Source organism: Callospermophilus lateralis, unplaced genomic scaffold, assembly GCF_048772815.1.
Source record: "Callospermophilus lateralis isolate mCalLat2 unplaced genomic scaffold, mCalLat2.hap1 Scaffold_161, whole genome shotgun sequence".
Classification (NCBI taxonomy): Eukaryota; Metazoa; Chordata; class Mammalia; order Rodentia; family Sciuridae; genus Callospermophilus; species Callospermophilus lateralis.
Genome location: NW_027512709.1, coordinates 1,818,650 through 1,835,444, shown reverse-complemented (window position 1 = coordinate 1,835,444; position 16,795 = coordinate 1,818,650). Strand labels below are relative to the sequence as shown.

General features: G+C 30.3%; 1 protein-coding gene across 1 annotated transcript in view; it reads left to right on the top strand.

Moving 5' to 3' along the window:
- LOC143640279 (cadherin-10-like) overlaps positions 1-16,795 on the top strand; it is a 94,253-nt gene that overhangs the window by 39,857 nt on the left and 37,601 nt on the right. The window contains 3 exon segments of the mRNA XM_077108130.1: positions 4,192-4,313; positions 9,219-9,327; positions 12,136-12,387. Coding sequence (XP_076964245.1) covers positions 4,192-4,313; positions 9,219-9,327; positions 12,136-12,387 — 483 coding nt within the window.

The following is a 16,795-nucleotide window of genomic DNA, read 5'->3' as shown; positions in this document are numbered from 1 at the left end:
TTTGTGCTCTGCTCATTTCAAGATACTTTCTCAAGTCCAATGAGCTTGGAATTGCACTTTCCATTTCAGATACTGTGAGAAATTTAACTTCTAAAGCTAGTTGAAGTAATTATGATTCAGTAAAAAGCTAATCCAATTACCTCTTCTAAGAACTGAACCTATTTTTTGCCACTAACTGAATTCAATCTGTGGCACAACTGTTGGAATTACCTACCTGCCAAACCAACACCAGTCAGGGTCCCATTATGCTATTCTGGGAATTAAATTAAGCAATGAGAGTGAAAGGGAAACTGCATATAGGGAATTGTTTTTACGAGACTTTAAACACTGGTTTTATGCTAAGCGTGTCACATACCTCGCCTGGAGCAGGACAGAATGACATACAAATGTACTTCTTACCAATGTGTTTCCAGGCCCTGCCTCAAACAGTTTAATTCTACATTCCAATGCAATGTATCACATCATGTGGCAAGTGCTATCTACTGCAAGTAATTATTTAGTGCATTATTCCATGGCATAATTCCCCTTTTCGTCTTTAAAAAATATTTTAAAATGCCATGCAGAGAATAAAAAAAATCTAAAATTAAGGACATAATCAGGGTCTTAATAATAAACTTGAAGTTTCGGAACACATTTATTGTAGCGGCCAAAGAGTTCCTTCAAGAAAATTTAGCTATAATCATTTCAATACACTCTGAGGACAATGGAGCTTGGTATAGGAAGAAAGGACTCCATTACATATTAGTAAAAAAAGTTGTGTCCTAAGCATGTGCAACATACAGTTCTATTTTTTGAAAATCTGGGGTATCTAGACAATAATTGAAGACTTCTATTTAGAGATTTGCAAAAGCTTTTGGAATTCTAGACATAGTCTCACCTCAGCACACACATTTTAAGATCCTTTGTTGCTGGTACATTGTGCTACTCTCCTGCTTTCCTGAAGGACTCTGAGGGAGACTCAAGTGGTAAATAAATGCCAGCAGCTCTTCTGTATGATTCTGCATTCTCAGAATGCTTGTTTGTTTATTTATACATAAGCCATGGCATTTGCCAACAAATGTGTATATATATATATATATATATATATATATATATATATATATATATATATATATATATATACACACACACACACACATACATATATCACACACACACATTGCTTTTTTTATAGGTGATGCAGACCCAATGCTTTACAAAGACATTCATCCCTGTGGCTTTAGCTTTTGAAGATCCTTGGGCTATTTGGAAAGAGGCTAAAGAATCTACATATTGTGTTAGGGCAAAATCTAACAAAGCCATTTTTGAGGCTTGAAACTTTCCTTTTTCTTCTTGTTTTCTGTGACATAGCTTGTGATTGAATTGCTACCAACAAAAGTTACTTTTATGTCCCACTTTATATTGAAAATACACATTTTGTTTATGTCCACTTACTATAGCAGTAGATTAAAGAGCAAGTTCTAGAGAAATGGAAGAAGTGTGCATTTCCACTCTTCTTCATAGCAACAGGTAACTAGAGAGTCAGGGGTCCATTTTTGGTGAGTACTCTACCTCTGGGTCTTATGAATAGAATGAGACAGATAAAGGTGAAGATACAATGGTAAATATTTTTCTGTTTATTTTCCTTTTCTCTCTTCTTCTTCCCAATGGGTACCTCTTCAGACCAACGTGAATTGTGAGAAAGCTTGTTAACAGGTTTTTAATGTGTGAATGCATTACATGGAAAAAGATTGCACAAACACTTATAAAATAGCCATGAATACATGATATTGGTAATAAAGATGATGTTCATAACATTTAACATGTTTGAAGTACTAGTCATCAAACTGATGCTCTGACAAGAACTTTTCCTGATTTATCACACCTAATTTTCCAAATAACTATGTGAAATCAGAAGCCCTGTGTTTTTACACATACTGAGTAATAAGGCATTGGGCAAAGTCACAATGCATGAACATGAGTGGACTTAGATATAAAAGAAGCTCACTTTACCTCCAGGGTATGAACTCTCAGCCACCTGATGCAGGAAAAGGTGGAGGGCATGCAGCCATACATTGCAAACAGGAAATTAGAACCTGTCAACAGAATATATGTGGATTAAGAAGTCAGAGCTAAGACTTAAGAGGAGTGTCAATTGATCCATTTTAAATTCCCTCTTGGAAAGAGGAACAGAAGTTGAATATACTTCAGATAGATTTAGAATCCTATTTGCCTTCCTTTTTACTACTTCAGACTTTAAATATGCCTGCTAAGAAATCAGTTCTTACACATTATTTTTAAAAAGCTGAAATTATTATATTAATAACAATACAATTACACATAGCTGGAAGAAGAATTCTTTTCAGCAGTAATATATACTCTATTTGCATAGGACAGTATTTTTTTGTATCTGAAAATTATTTAGTTAAAATTAGGAAGTCAGATAAATTTTATAAGGGCAAATGATAATATCCATAGCACTTTTTGGTTTATATCACTTAATAAGATTGTTAAATATACTCTTTGGGCTTTTATAAAGTTAAACTTCCCTTTTATTCTTTTAAATTTAGTTTTAACTTATACATTAAAAACAAAAAATGTACATATTAGTGGGATTCCACTTACTGTTTTATATTAAAATATATATATATTCTTATACACACACATATGGCATGGTGATTAATCAGGTTAAACATAAGCTTCTCCTCAAATATTTATAATTTCTTTATGATGGAAACTCCCAAAATCCTTTCTTCTGAGTTTTAAAATATATAGCACATTGTTGTTATCTGTATTTCCCCTCCTGAGCATAAGCACACCAGAATTTCTTACTACTTTGTAACTATAACTTTGTATCCATTGATCAACCTTTTCTTATTTTTTCTCACTTCTCTACTTTTTACAGCCTCTGGTAACCAGCATTCTACTCTCAACTTTTATGCATTCCACTTTTTGAGATTTAACATATGAGTGAAATCATGAAGTACTTGTCTTTTTGTGTCTGGCTTATTTCACTTAATACAACAATCTCCAGTTACTTCCAGATTGTTGCCAAAGACAGCAATTGATTCTTTTTCAGAATCAAATAATATTCCATTGTGTATATGGACCACATTTTCTTTATCCATTAATCAGTTGACAGACACTTAGGTTGTATCCATTTCTTTACTGTTTTCAGTGGTGCTGGAAGGGATATGGAATTGCAGATGTTTCTTCAACATTTCTATCTATTTTCTAATATTGTTCCTCTACTTTGTCAAAGTTTTCAAAGAAGCTGGATTTTATCTAAAGATTGTGATATTTGTATTTAATTCTGAATAACTATAACATGATTTTAAAATGTTAAAACACTCAGATATCAATAAAACTGCTTAGAAAAATATTCAATGAAGATGATGCAATTGTGACTATTATAGGTTTGTTACTCAAGCTAAGGTAAATAAGGAACATTTTTTATTTCCTTTACAAATCAGAATATTTTAACTGTATCACTTTATTTGAAAATTTTGATGCTCTTTATTTTAGCATTTGTAGTAAAGACATCATTATTAGCTTTCCATTTGTTTGTAGAGATAATTTAGAACCAATAAATTGTCATGCAAAATCAAGTCATGGCTGTTGAAATGGTATCATTCATGACTATATAAATAAAATGTCTGAAACTTTATATCTCAGGGTAAATATTCTATCACATTGTAGAATTAGTAGCCATATATTATAATTTCCAAGAAGCAATTTGAATGTTACTAGTAGAATACATTTTAATTATCATAGTCAAAAAATAGGTTTTTAGTAGAACAAAGATTTATTGATCTTGGATAAGTAACTAATTTATTTAAAAATAGTTCTTCATCTCAAAAATATGTTAAAGATTAAATAAGTTATATGTAAAAATTATGTAATAAACATGTATTCACATCTTGTATATTTGGACAGGAAAGACACAGATATGAGCTCAATTATACTAGGTTTTACTGTTAATTTTTTTACAAAGTAAAAATAATCCCCTTGTGCTCAATATTAACAGAATTCATGACTACTTAATTAGGCCCTGCAGTAAATTATTTCATTGCATTTGCTCATTATGTTAGGAGAATGAATGAAATGTTTATTAGTATGTGAGCACTTAAATATCCATAAGATGCCTATATAAATTAAATCTGGTGCACAAACATGCATTCCTAAAAAAAATTTCTCCTTTATTTTTTCTAGACAATCCCAAAGAGACAACTGGTGTAGCTGTTTCTGTGAGAATTTTGGATGTTAATGACAATGCCCCACAATTTGCTGTGTTCTATGATACTTTTGTATGTGAAAATGCCAGACCAGGACAGGTGAGCAACTGGAAGATAGAAAACACAGGGCAGTTCTGTATTAAATGTTTTATTTTCACAAACTTGACAGGAATGAATGAAAAAGGGATAGGAACACTCACATATACTCCCTGCAATATTTTCAAAACGGTGACATGTTTTTATAATTGAGAGTATCTAAAATAGCAGTGTACCAGGTTTCTTAATTCCTTCCTAAAGTTCTGGTGTAAAAGAAAAGACATTATCATTTGCACACAAATGTATAGAAACAACTTCAGCGCCCTGCACCTGCCAGGCGAGCGCACTACCGCTTGAGCCACATCCCCAGCCCCAAAACTTCAACATTTAAAGCCCTCGAAAACATGAGCAAACTAGAATCCTCTGCTGTACCATTAGGTAAATATTGAAATTGCTAGAAAAATGGGAATGAAAGTTGGTGAAAACCCAGCAACAAATGCATGGAATCTTTGAAACATTCCATCAATATTCAGATAAATGTGCAAATACATTTTGAAGTAGGGCAGCAGAATTTGCTTATACATTGGTTTTCATCATTACACCAACATGTAAAGTGTTTAATGACTCAGTTTTAGTCCTTTAAAGCATTCTCCCTACATCAGCTTTGTTTATAATTATTTAAATCTTTTCCTCAGTGGACTCATTTTGTTGTTTAAAAAGCTCCAGAATATATGGCTGAAAAGACTGTTCTTAATTGCTTTGAGTGCTGTCTTCACAGAAGGAAGCTGCATGTTATAAATAATAATTGGGAATCCAATGTATTTTATTAGAGACAGAGAAGCCATCATGAAGCTGTATTGTGTTTTGACATCATTTGATGCTTTTATAAACATCAATGTCCTTGTTACATTTTTATGCAAATTATATTGTGGAATAACTCGAATACTTCCTTTTGAATATACTAACAGGAATTCAATAGCCTGTCTACTGTGAGAAATGGTAAAATGGCTGCAATTGGATTCCTTTTTTTTTTAACTTGAAAATATTATAGAAGTGTTTAATTGGGAATATTTAAATGACTTAGCTACTTCCAACTTCTTAACGAAACAGTGTCCACCCTAAAATACCATTCAAAATAGTCCTCTGCTTGGCAGGCTCAGCATGAGATAAGTTAAAATATTTTCTCTAAGAGATAAATTACCCATTTTGCTACTAATGCATTCATTGCTCCCTCTATGATTATTCTATTTGATTTTCAAGAGATATCTATTCAAAGCATTTCAATTATTATATAATGCAGACTTACAAATGTATTCAAAATATACAGAATAAAGAATTGTGTTTATTTTCCAGTGCCTTTTCTCTTTTTAACTATAGTTGGTTCAGTAATGCTCCAGAATTTCTGTACGTGTAAAACCTAGTTGGCATAATGAAGAAAAATAATCCAATGAAAGATGATTTTAATAAAAAGCAGTTAGCCTACCTTGACTATCCTGATAGAAAGGACATGATTAATAATTCTTGTTTAATTGACTGCATGGACAAGTCTTCCACACTAGTTATTGTTAATATGACCAGTTTGTGAAATGCCACCGTGTTCTCATTTGCTGAAAACTAGTTCTGCTTATACAAAAATGTTATAATAAATGATAGAATTCTAGGTTCTGACATCCAAGCTTGCAAACTTAAAGTGATTATTTGATAAACTTCTTCTCTGTGCCTTTTATGATAATCACTCATTAGTTTGGCCTCCCCTCCTCCTAGGAAAGGAAGATTAGGATGTCTGGGAATGCTGCAGTTATTTATTGAAATCTCAGTTCACCCAATACTCCTGCAAATTAAGTGCTCTTTAAGTAGCACTTAGAAAGCAACATGGGGAATAATTCCATTCATTTGGCGTGCAGACAAATTGATAAGTCAGAAATAAAACTAATTGCTACTCCCTCCTCCTCCTTATTTCCTGGCCTTAGCTCTTTCTTTATCTAAGCATACAAGACTTTCTTAGATAGGATGCAGTTTGCAACTGATGAAGTATTAGAAGTCAGTCCTCTCCTGCCTAACAGGGTTACTTAAATTCTCACCTTTCTACTTCAGAGAGACAGGACCTTGAAGGAAGGAACAATAGGTCTTTTACTTCCCTTCGGTTTCCCTCACTTACCTTCACTCCTGCGGTCGGTAAAATGTATTTAATAATTTTCCAAGTCTAGATGAAGAAAATACCATGTTAATCACAAAGAACCTTTCCCAAGGAATCTCTCTAGGGAGGGTTGCTGTTTATATTTACTGTTCACTAAGCACCTTATTAAAGCTAATACCACTGACAGCAAATATCAAACCAGATAGCAACCAAGACTTTATCAAACCAAAAATTGTTTCACGTAGTTTTCATAGGACAAAATTTAGTTACTTCCTAACAGCTAAAAGATTGAAGTTTTCCAGAATAAAAGAAAGTTTTTTTTTTATCAACAAAAACTCCTAGCTAAAACATTACAGCATAATAACTATTTGTTTAATTTTAAATACATTAAAATCCACTCATTATTCCACAATTGGTTGTAGTATGATCACTGAAACATTCTTAATGCTTATATCAAATGTAAAAATACAATGATAATATAAACAATTATATTATTGCCAAGAAGAAAAGCTAAGAAAGAGTTACCTATATCTCTTTTCCATAGCTCAAAATGAATATTGGATATCACCAGCTTGTGTTCATTTGTTTCCTAAGTGTGATAAATTCTTTCAATGCAATCAGATTAAAATGATTTGTCTCCAGTAGAAATAAAATATTGAGTGTTCATATAGAGAGCCAGCAGAAAACTTTTATCTACTTCTTGTTGTGAACTTCTGGTATTGATTGCAAGTCTTTATGGCACACTTACCCAAACAATAGTTTTGTGATTTTGAATGTATGATTGGAATAGAAAGTAAGGTTAAATTGAAAGGTAAATTTTCAAAATAAAGGGGTTAAACACTAAAGCCAAGTATGCCCTCCCCCTAAAAAAAAATCTTATGAAGCAGTACCTCTATTTGTAACAGAGAAGTCTTAGAGTCATAAAATTTATTTTAAAATGATAGGGATTCTGCAAAATGTGATTCTGTTTTTTGTAACTTTAATATGAATTGGAATTACTCCTTTCATAACAAAGTATATCAATTAACCACTGACATTTAAATCAATGAATCGACTTTTCTATTAAAATATCATTGAGCATTTTATATAAAACTTTATCGTTTACATATATATAAAGATGTGGATATATGAATACAGAATATATATTATACAGATATATATTATACAGAATATACAGATATATGAATACAGAAATGTATTATTGTATTATTTTGAGGATAAAAATGAACTGCAATTGTTATTTGTAATAACAGTTACAATCATATGTTTATTTTGAGACGTTGTAGTTTTTATTCTAAAGAAATTAGCTCTTTCTTGTGTTTATAGGTATATTCATATAGAAATCTTTGTGACTAGGAATTTGAACTACTCTACTGTCTTTCAGGATATGTTACTTCATTTATTTCTCTTCAATATACTCTTATGAATCAAAATTTTAAAAATAAATCTTTTAAGTATATTTGATAGATACAAATCAGTTAAGAAATTCTTTGGTAAATGAATTAATAATTCCTGAGTAGTTTAAATACCTTTTTTATGTTTTTATCTTTAACTCCTATACCATTTTTATATTTTATATGTCTGGCTTCTACTTAATCTTATTATAAATAAGATTTAGTCAAATATATTTTTAAATTGTTTTAAACTAAGTTAGTTTTAAATAATTTTTGATGCTTATTTCTAGATAAAAACATATTTTTGCACGTCTTAATTAAATTCTTGTGTCATTTTTGATAAATGAGTAAAATTATAATTTTAAAAGTTAATACTTGAAATTTTTCACATTTCTGTTGGTGTAGCAAACTTTGAAAGAAAATAAGAATGGTTATAATGATCTCTTCATTTATTTCTTGTTTTGTTTAATGTTTTAAACTTGAAATCCCTAATTAAATCAAGAAAACCTCAGCAACAAATATTTCCACCAACTATCCACACAAAGTTAAATTGAACTGATGCATTAAAAAGCATATTCCCTTTAATTAAGCATATTTGATGATTTTTACAGGCATAAATAGACATCAATATGCATAAAAAGCAACTTTTGAAGCCCTGATAATAATTTAAATATTTTTTAAAAACAAAAAAATTATTTCATATGTAACTTAAAGAATAAAGAAATCATATACCGACCCAAATACATAACTGTTACATATATTATATATTTATATAGTATCAATCATATACTGTATCAAAAACAATGATATGATTATGTATAAACCGTTAAATTTTCCACTGTTATCAGACAGTTTTTTATTAACTCTTGTATTAAAACCAATTACCATTTCCCTATATAATACATATCTTGAATTTAAAAATATATACTTGTATTTAAAGTGCAAATGAAGCAAACTATTGCTATTACAGTAGAAAATAATATATAAATGTTTCTTTATAAAATTTATATTCAACATTATGTATGAAGTATCTATTTTATTTTATTATGTTTCACCTAACTTTGGGGAGGAGCAAAGCAATATTTTTATTTCCACAATTTTTCCTACATCAGATCAACTCTTCCCAATCAATGTTTAGATTTATGTGAAATAACATACTGGTTCTACATTTAAATATAGAAACCCTCAAAAAATATAATATCTTACAATTTACCATTTTGAAGGAAAAGACAATATTTATGAGAGAGAAATAAGTGGGACTGAGTGGTAGAAGAGAAATATCATTAAAAAGAAAATGATCATTAGGATTTATTCACCATGAACAAAATAAATTCTTTTAAATTCTTCTATAAAGCAAAATTTTTTAAATTATGTATTACAAAAGCAGATTATACATGTATATGTTTGATGACTATATAATATTTCTCTCTCCTACAGCTAATACAGACTATAAGTGCAGTAGACAAAGATGACCCTTTAGGTGGTGAGAAATTTTTCTTCAGTTTAGCTGCTGTCAATCCAAACTTCACAGTACAGTATAATGAAGGTAAGTTTTAGAATTTGTTCATTATGATATAACATGACATAAACTGGAAATTTCTTCTAAAGTAACTATTATAATATACATGATCTGTCAATTTATTGATCTGCATTATGAAATTTTGTTTTTGTCTGATAGTTAATGATATTTTATGATAATGTCTTGTTTGAAAATGTTAGCTCTGTTTCATTTAATAAACTATATGAGAGAAGTGTCTGTGTAGATATGAACAATGAAATTGATATTGAAATGATTAGAAAGGCTAGAAATAATCACTTTGCCTAAGAAAAGGTATAGAAAATATGAATGGAGAAATAAGTAACTCAGTGAAAGTGTTATGCAAACTCTGATGAGATTGAATAGCAGCAGGTTTATTGAAGCCAAGTAGGCATAAAGGAAGAATAAGAATGTGATGTAGCCTCACTAGCCCCTTAGAAAATATGGTGCAAAGGCATTGCAAGATATGCTGTTGTCCTTATAGTATACAAATTTTATTTTTCAGAAATTAATTTTTCTCATAGTCTCATAAAAATAAAACACATTTTACAGAATAGTTATGATTGTTTAAAAGTTGAACAGCTCTGTTCCCTGATAAATATGTCATTGGAGTCATTCTAGTTAAACAAAATTATGTTGTCAGATCTCTACTCGACTTATTGTATGTTATGTTCAGCTAACTATGCAAGCTTCTGTTTGCAAAAAGACATGAGTTTTTTTCTGATAGAATCTTAGCAAAAACCAACTGAAAGGGGAGTATCTATTGTAAACATCTGTTTTTTATTAAATATGAATTTATTAAAATGCTCATGTTTTCTATCACTCCAAACACCTAAAGTTATCAAGTTGAAAAAAATTAACATGAAGGTGGCAGTAAAAATGCAGAATGAATATTTAATTTCTAAACATGAATTGTAGACATTCATATGAAATATGAATTAGAGATTAAGTCTGAATTAGAGATAAACAACATCCTACTTTTTAATTTGCTGAACCTGGCAACAGATGCATTGAGTTTTGTTGTTGTTGTTGTTATACATGACAGTAATCAAACATTGAATTTAGACTGGAGCTGTCCCTAGTACTGAATTTACAGTATTGAATTGACAGTACCTGCTTCTAGTTGTATTTTAATTTTCTCCCTGCTCCAGTGAAACTGAGCACTGGTTATTAAAAAGTGATATAGACATGAAATAGTATTGTCTTAGCATGGCATTTCAAAGTTATTGGGGAAATCACTCAAGACCAGCCTTAATTAATTTTTGACAAATATTACCAAGAGTTCTTTAATCTATATATGGTACTCAAAGCAGGAAATAAGCCCACAGAATATAAACCAGAATATTTAACCTAATCATATAAAATTAATGATGCTGTGATACTGGGTGAAGTTTTTTTTAAAAAATTGAAATAGCATATATACTACCTTAGTGTTAATTTTCTAGCCTTGTATTAATTAATATTTGCCTTAAACTCCCTTATTTCTAGGTTATTCCTGTTTAAAATTAATTTTGTTTATTCTATCATAGGTCAAAAATTATATCATGAATTTCTAAATATTCCATAAAATAATTTGAAATGAGTCAGACTTTATTTGGTCCCTCAACCTGTCAAAACTATTACAAAACTAAGGTTCAAACATTTGTTAAAAAAATTAAAAATTAGACAAGCAAGATTCTAAAAGTACCATATATATATATGCTCATATTATCTTAGGATATTTCAGGGGAAAAAATAGTTATTGAAAGATAAATTTTAAAATTTGTTTATGTGCATGTTATTTTGTTAGTCTGCTTTCCCAGCTTATGTAGTTAACTGGTATCATTAATCCAACTCATAATTAAGGAATAAATTATTTTGTATTCAAACACTGTACCTGCAACAGATTACCTCTATTTTTTTCTCTCCTGTTTGTTTGATTTAGCAGCTCACTGACTCCCTCCCTATATTGGCATTTTAAACAACTCTGCAGGGCTGACTAAACAAAACTAACTTCTCTGGGCAAATAACCGGGATAGAAACTATCATACCAATTATTTTTTAAATACTACTTGTTTGGGGATAGAAGTCTTTTTTCATTTTAACCCAACAAATTCCATGTGAGAATACTAGGTCAATTAACATGTAAAGAAAAAGTCAGTAGTATAATATGCTAGGTAGTGGGATATTTGTCTTTATTAAATCTTTACTTCAGTCTGGAACTTTATTAGGCACTTCTAAGAGTTAGCCCAGGCTTTCTGTTATTACTTTCAGTTAAATACATCCTTTAAGTTATGTGTTTGTTTGAATGAGTGGAAATCAATGCTCAGAAATGTTAAATAATTTGCATGCTGCTGGGTATATATTAAGATTCTTCATGGATTTTGACTATTTTATTGCTTTAAACAATGTAACAATGCTTACAATGTATCCAATCCTATTTTCTTCATGAATATTGGATTGACATATGCTGTGTGTGTGTAAATGAATAAATGACAGAAAATAATATTTTCTTTTGGTCTACAAAGCAGATTTTCAGAAAACAGTAAAAAAAACCTTCTCATCTATGTAAACTTGATATTTACTTATACAAACTCACCATTTTGAAAATACTATGGGATAATTTTTGAAGTTAGTACTCAATCCATAATGTTAGATTCTTTGAACTATCTTGTTTGTCTTGTTTAATGGCATTGTACATATGTAATAGAAAACTTTATAATGTTTTATATTTTTTATGAAGAGAGTTTTATTTATATATACAATCCTGGTTATCACCATGAGTTATCAGTTTACTATATGAAACAAACATTTGTAATGTTTTAAAATTTATTTTAGATAACACTGCCAGAATTTTAACTCGAAAAAATGGCTTCAATAGACATGAAATAAGTACCTATCTCTTGCCTGTGGTGATCTCAGACAATGATTACCCAATTCAGAGCAGCACAGGCACGCTGACCATCAGAGTATGTGCCTGTGACAGCCAAGGCAACATGCAGTCCTGCAATGCTGAAGCCCCGCTCCTCCCTGCTGGTCTCAGCACTGGGGCCTTGTTCGCCATTCTCCTCTGCATCATTATTATGCTGGGTAAGAAACTTTATAGAAAATTGAATCATGTTCTAGGACACCTACTGTTGTATGATTTTAAACAAGGAATATTGCTATCAGAATAGTCCCTTGCCCAAACTTACACAAAAGTTTTAGGATATCCAGCCAGAATATAGAAGCAATGAGACTTTTCATCATTCAGATGTGAATCAAAATGTAAAAAAGCAGCTTTCATACTGTCATTACAATATATGAAATAAGTAATGAGAAAGCAAGAAGGGTTGAGGGCAGAATGGCTGTGTTAGATTTTAGAAAGTTGAGAGGTAAGTGATTGCAATTCTTGAAAAAAACATCAATGATTGGTACCTCCAATTAGTTTATAGCTGGCCCATCACTGCTCTCCTGAGCCCTGTAGTAACTCTATGGCGTTGTTTCATTTTAGATGATCTGCCAAACTCTACTTCAGGAGGAGGGTAGAAGCTGGAAGAGTATGATAAGATTTTAACCTCAACTCTAAAAGTTAGATATCAGCAAATCTCAGTAAGGGTAAAACAACATTGATAAGGTTTAAGATACATTCTGTTAGAAACACAATTCACAAATTTGATCTAGTATAGGACTTCTCACCAGCATAACTATACTCACTATCAATTTTTCATACTTACATTAAAGTTAATTTAATAATTAAGCCTTCATTTCAAATTCTAAAATAATCTTTACAATAATTTATTTTAACAATTTTTACTGTTATAAAAAGACAGCACCTTTTTATGTGAAGTTAGGACCAATAACAAAGACATTGCCAAAGGTAAATTATACATATGAAATAAATCACTAAATTAATGGAATGATCAATTCTACATAACTTTCTTTCTTTCCTTTTTTAGTTTTGTTTTTTACTGGCAATTGATGCCAGGAGTTTTCTAACAATGAGATCCATCCCCCGCATCCCCCGCTTCTCCCCACCTTCCCAGACAGGTTCTCACTAAGTCTCGAGTCTCTTACTGGGTTTATTGGTGTGTACCACCACATTAGACTTTACATTCAATTTACATGTTGTTTAGGAAATGAAAATGTGCACCTTTAAAAATATGTATTATTGACTGGAATGGTGGTGCATTCCTATAATTCCAACAATTAAGAAGGTTGAGCATAAAATCACAATTCCAGGACAGTCTAAGCAATTTAAGGAGAAGCTTGGCATCTTAGTGAAAGCCTGTCTCAAAATAGAAAAGGAAAAGGATTGGGGATTTATCTCAGTGATAAAAAAGATCCTTAGGTCCAATCCCCAATGCCAAAATAATAATAATAATAATAATAATAATAATAATAATAAGTCTTTTTAAAATATATTTAGTTATGAGGTATTTTCATATATAACAAAAATAATAAATGATTTCACTTAACAGAATATGGGAGAATTGATAAAAGTTTATTTTTATAATTTGACTTTTCTGTATTACTAAACATATTAAGAGAAGTCAAGAAACAGACTTTATACTAATTAAATCAAAAAGTTCAAATATGAATAATCTATTTATTTGAGGACTTTATAATTTATATCTAAATTATATTCAGTCATTCTGCTGAAATATGTATTAAATATAAAATCTCCAATAAGAATAACATCAAGAGTAGCAAGCTTTTATTAAGTTGATTTGGTCAAACAGTGTAAACAATAATATAATGAAAAACACTTTTATCTTTCATTTGATGAAACAATGTATGCAGTACGTATGGTTATCTTCACTTTATACACAATAAAGATGAATGTTCAAAATATTTAAAGCATTCTCTAAGGCCATCAATTTGTGAGAGGTTGAACCAAAGCACCTTGCTTCTTGGTGATTGTGTGTACAATTTTCCAGTGAAATTTGGAGTTTTTGTCCATGTTTTTTTTTTTCCTCATAATGGCTGGGTTGAGACCTCACTGTCTTATGTGTTCACTGAAAAAATGTTAAAACTCTCCCTTTTTTTGATTTACTTGTCTCTAAAATAATGATTCTTGATTTTATAACCTAGAGTAAATTGCATTTTAACTGCTTTTGAGTTAAGAATGAGATTAAATTTACTCTCCAGATGCATTAATTCTTTCCTGTAGGATGTCTCATGGAATATATGCGACATTTTATTTAATCACTTCCAAGAGCCAAAGCTATGGAAATTCAGTGTTGTCCATCTTAGTAAAAAAAAAAAATAAATAAAAAAAAAATTCAAAAACATGAACAGGATAGCTCTCCCTTAAGCAACCTCAGAAATGAGCTGCTTCTGTTAGATACATGTTCTGCCCTTGCAAATGAAGTTTTTGAAAAGGTGCAGACAAATTTTAAGATATGTCCTGTTCTGTACATTAAATTTAAAAAGAAAAAATGTACATGTGGTGTTAGTAGGTGTGATATGCAACCTGGTATACAAACATTTGTGCAATTTCATTTCATCAAATTCTATCTGCTAATGTTTTATATTTATATTTTTGTTTTTATTTTTAAAAAAATAAACCAGTTTTTACAACTACTTTGTCTCCAGCTTCCCCCCTGCCAGGAAGAAAACAAGTTCTCCATGAACTAAATATCTTGTTAGAAAATTATATTAAATACAGGTAAGAAGACAAAGTCACTTTAATATTGAAAAAGGTAACCAATTTAATATAACTTAGTCAAGACTTATCCTTCCTAGTGAGTCTTGTTGTGTTATAATATGTGAAAAAAAATCTTAATATTAAAATTTTAATTTATATATCATTTAAATGTACCATTCAAACAACTTTAAAATATTGTCATCCTTGTACTAAAGACACCAAGCAATGCAATAATTTCATTTTGTTCATATTTCCTGAAATAATTGAGAAAGGAATAAAACATTTTTCTCATTTTTGTATGACATCTATGCTATTGAGGTTTATAGGCAATAATAGTTCAGACAGATCTCAGACTGAAATCATGTTTTAATGGAAAATATATTTACCTCCCATGGTGACTTTGAAAATGGATAGTAATGACAGTAATAATGCTGAATGTTCCATTAAGATACATTGTTGCAATTATGTCAACTTTCCAAAAATGCATTACACATTTATGTGTAACAAAGTCTGTTTTTCTGTCAATGAATGATTCAATAGCAAAGAAAAGGGAGGGAGGATTTTTTAGTTAAATACACTGGCAGTTAGTGCCAGTCCAAATTTCTGAGAATCATGGAGTTTAGCTGCCACTAACTGATTCTTTGTTTCTCAAACTCCACAACATAATTTATTTATAAGTGGAATACTTTATTGGGTCTAAGAAAAGTTATGTGCCCTGTTGAGTATACTGTAAACAATACCAAAGATTTGTGTGTTAATTAGTGAAAATGCTATGGTTTTGGAGTAAGTCAAGGTATGATATTGACATGTCCTTAGTGCAGAATTAGTTATTTCACTCTTTTTGAACACTAATGTTTTCTAACTCCCAGGTTGCCCCACATCACTCTGACCACAGATACTTAGGTTTGCATAGTAATAATGAAAGATAATGAAAAGATAATGAAAGATAAACAAGCCAGGTGGTCTAATTAAAATTACAGCCACATTTAAGACCAAATACACATCACACTGTATAATAAGATCTAATTTGGCACACTCCCTCAAGTTCAAGAGCCCATTAATAATATACTGAAGTCTGGCTACCAAAAATATAAAGTTTAAGAAACAACAACAACAACAAAAAATGTTTTATATGTTGAACTGAAAGGAAGAAAAATTCTCCAAAACCCCTAGAAAAAGAGTTCATTAAAAATAAAATTGGGGCTGGGGATATGGCACGGTGGTAGAGCACTTTCCTAGCATACATGAGGCACTGGGTTCCACCCTCAGCACCAGATAAAAAATAAAATAAAACAAAATAAAAGTATTATGTTCACTAACAACTAAAAATATATATTTTAAAAAGAATACTTCATAATAAGGTACTTGCACTACTTGTAAAGCAGTAAAATATTAGAGGTGGATCCATTTTTAAAAATTTGGTTAACAATGGAAAAGATAATAGGATATGTATCTTATGAGCATTTTATATTATGGTTCAAAATATAATTTTGTTTAAACATTAGTTTTAATGTTTCCAGCATTAGTTGTTTTTATTAATATTAGATGTTGGTAATTGACATTCTTAATTAAAGGATTTAATTATCTATGCTCAAATAATTTAAAAGCGACATTAACTTGTTGTCATTTATTTTGACATACATTTTTTTTAAGAATTCAAGGATTGTGACAATGATCCAAACCAATTTTCCAAAAATACTCTCCGAACTAATATTTGTTGGCAATGAAGGTGGTATGGTAAAGGTGTGAGATTTCTTGGTAACCCTGAAATTCAAAATGTATGCCTATATTAACCTGTTTAATTTTTCGTAATTGTTCTTCTAGAATTAGTGTTCTTCTAGAATTATTTGTTCTTCTTGAATTATTTAC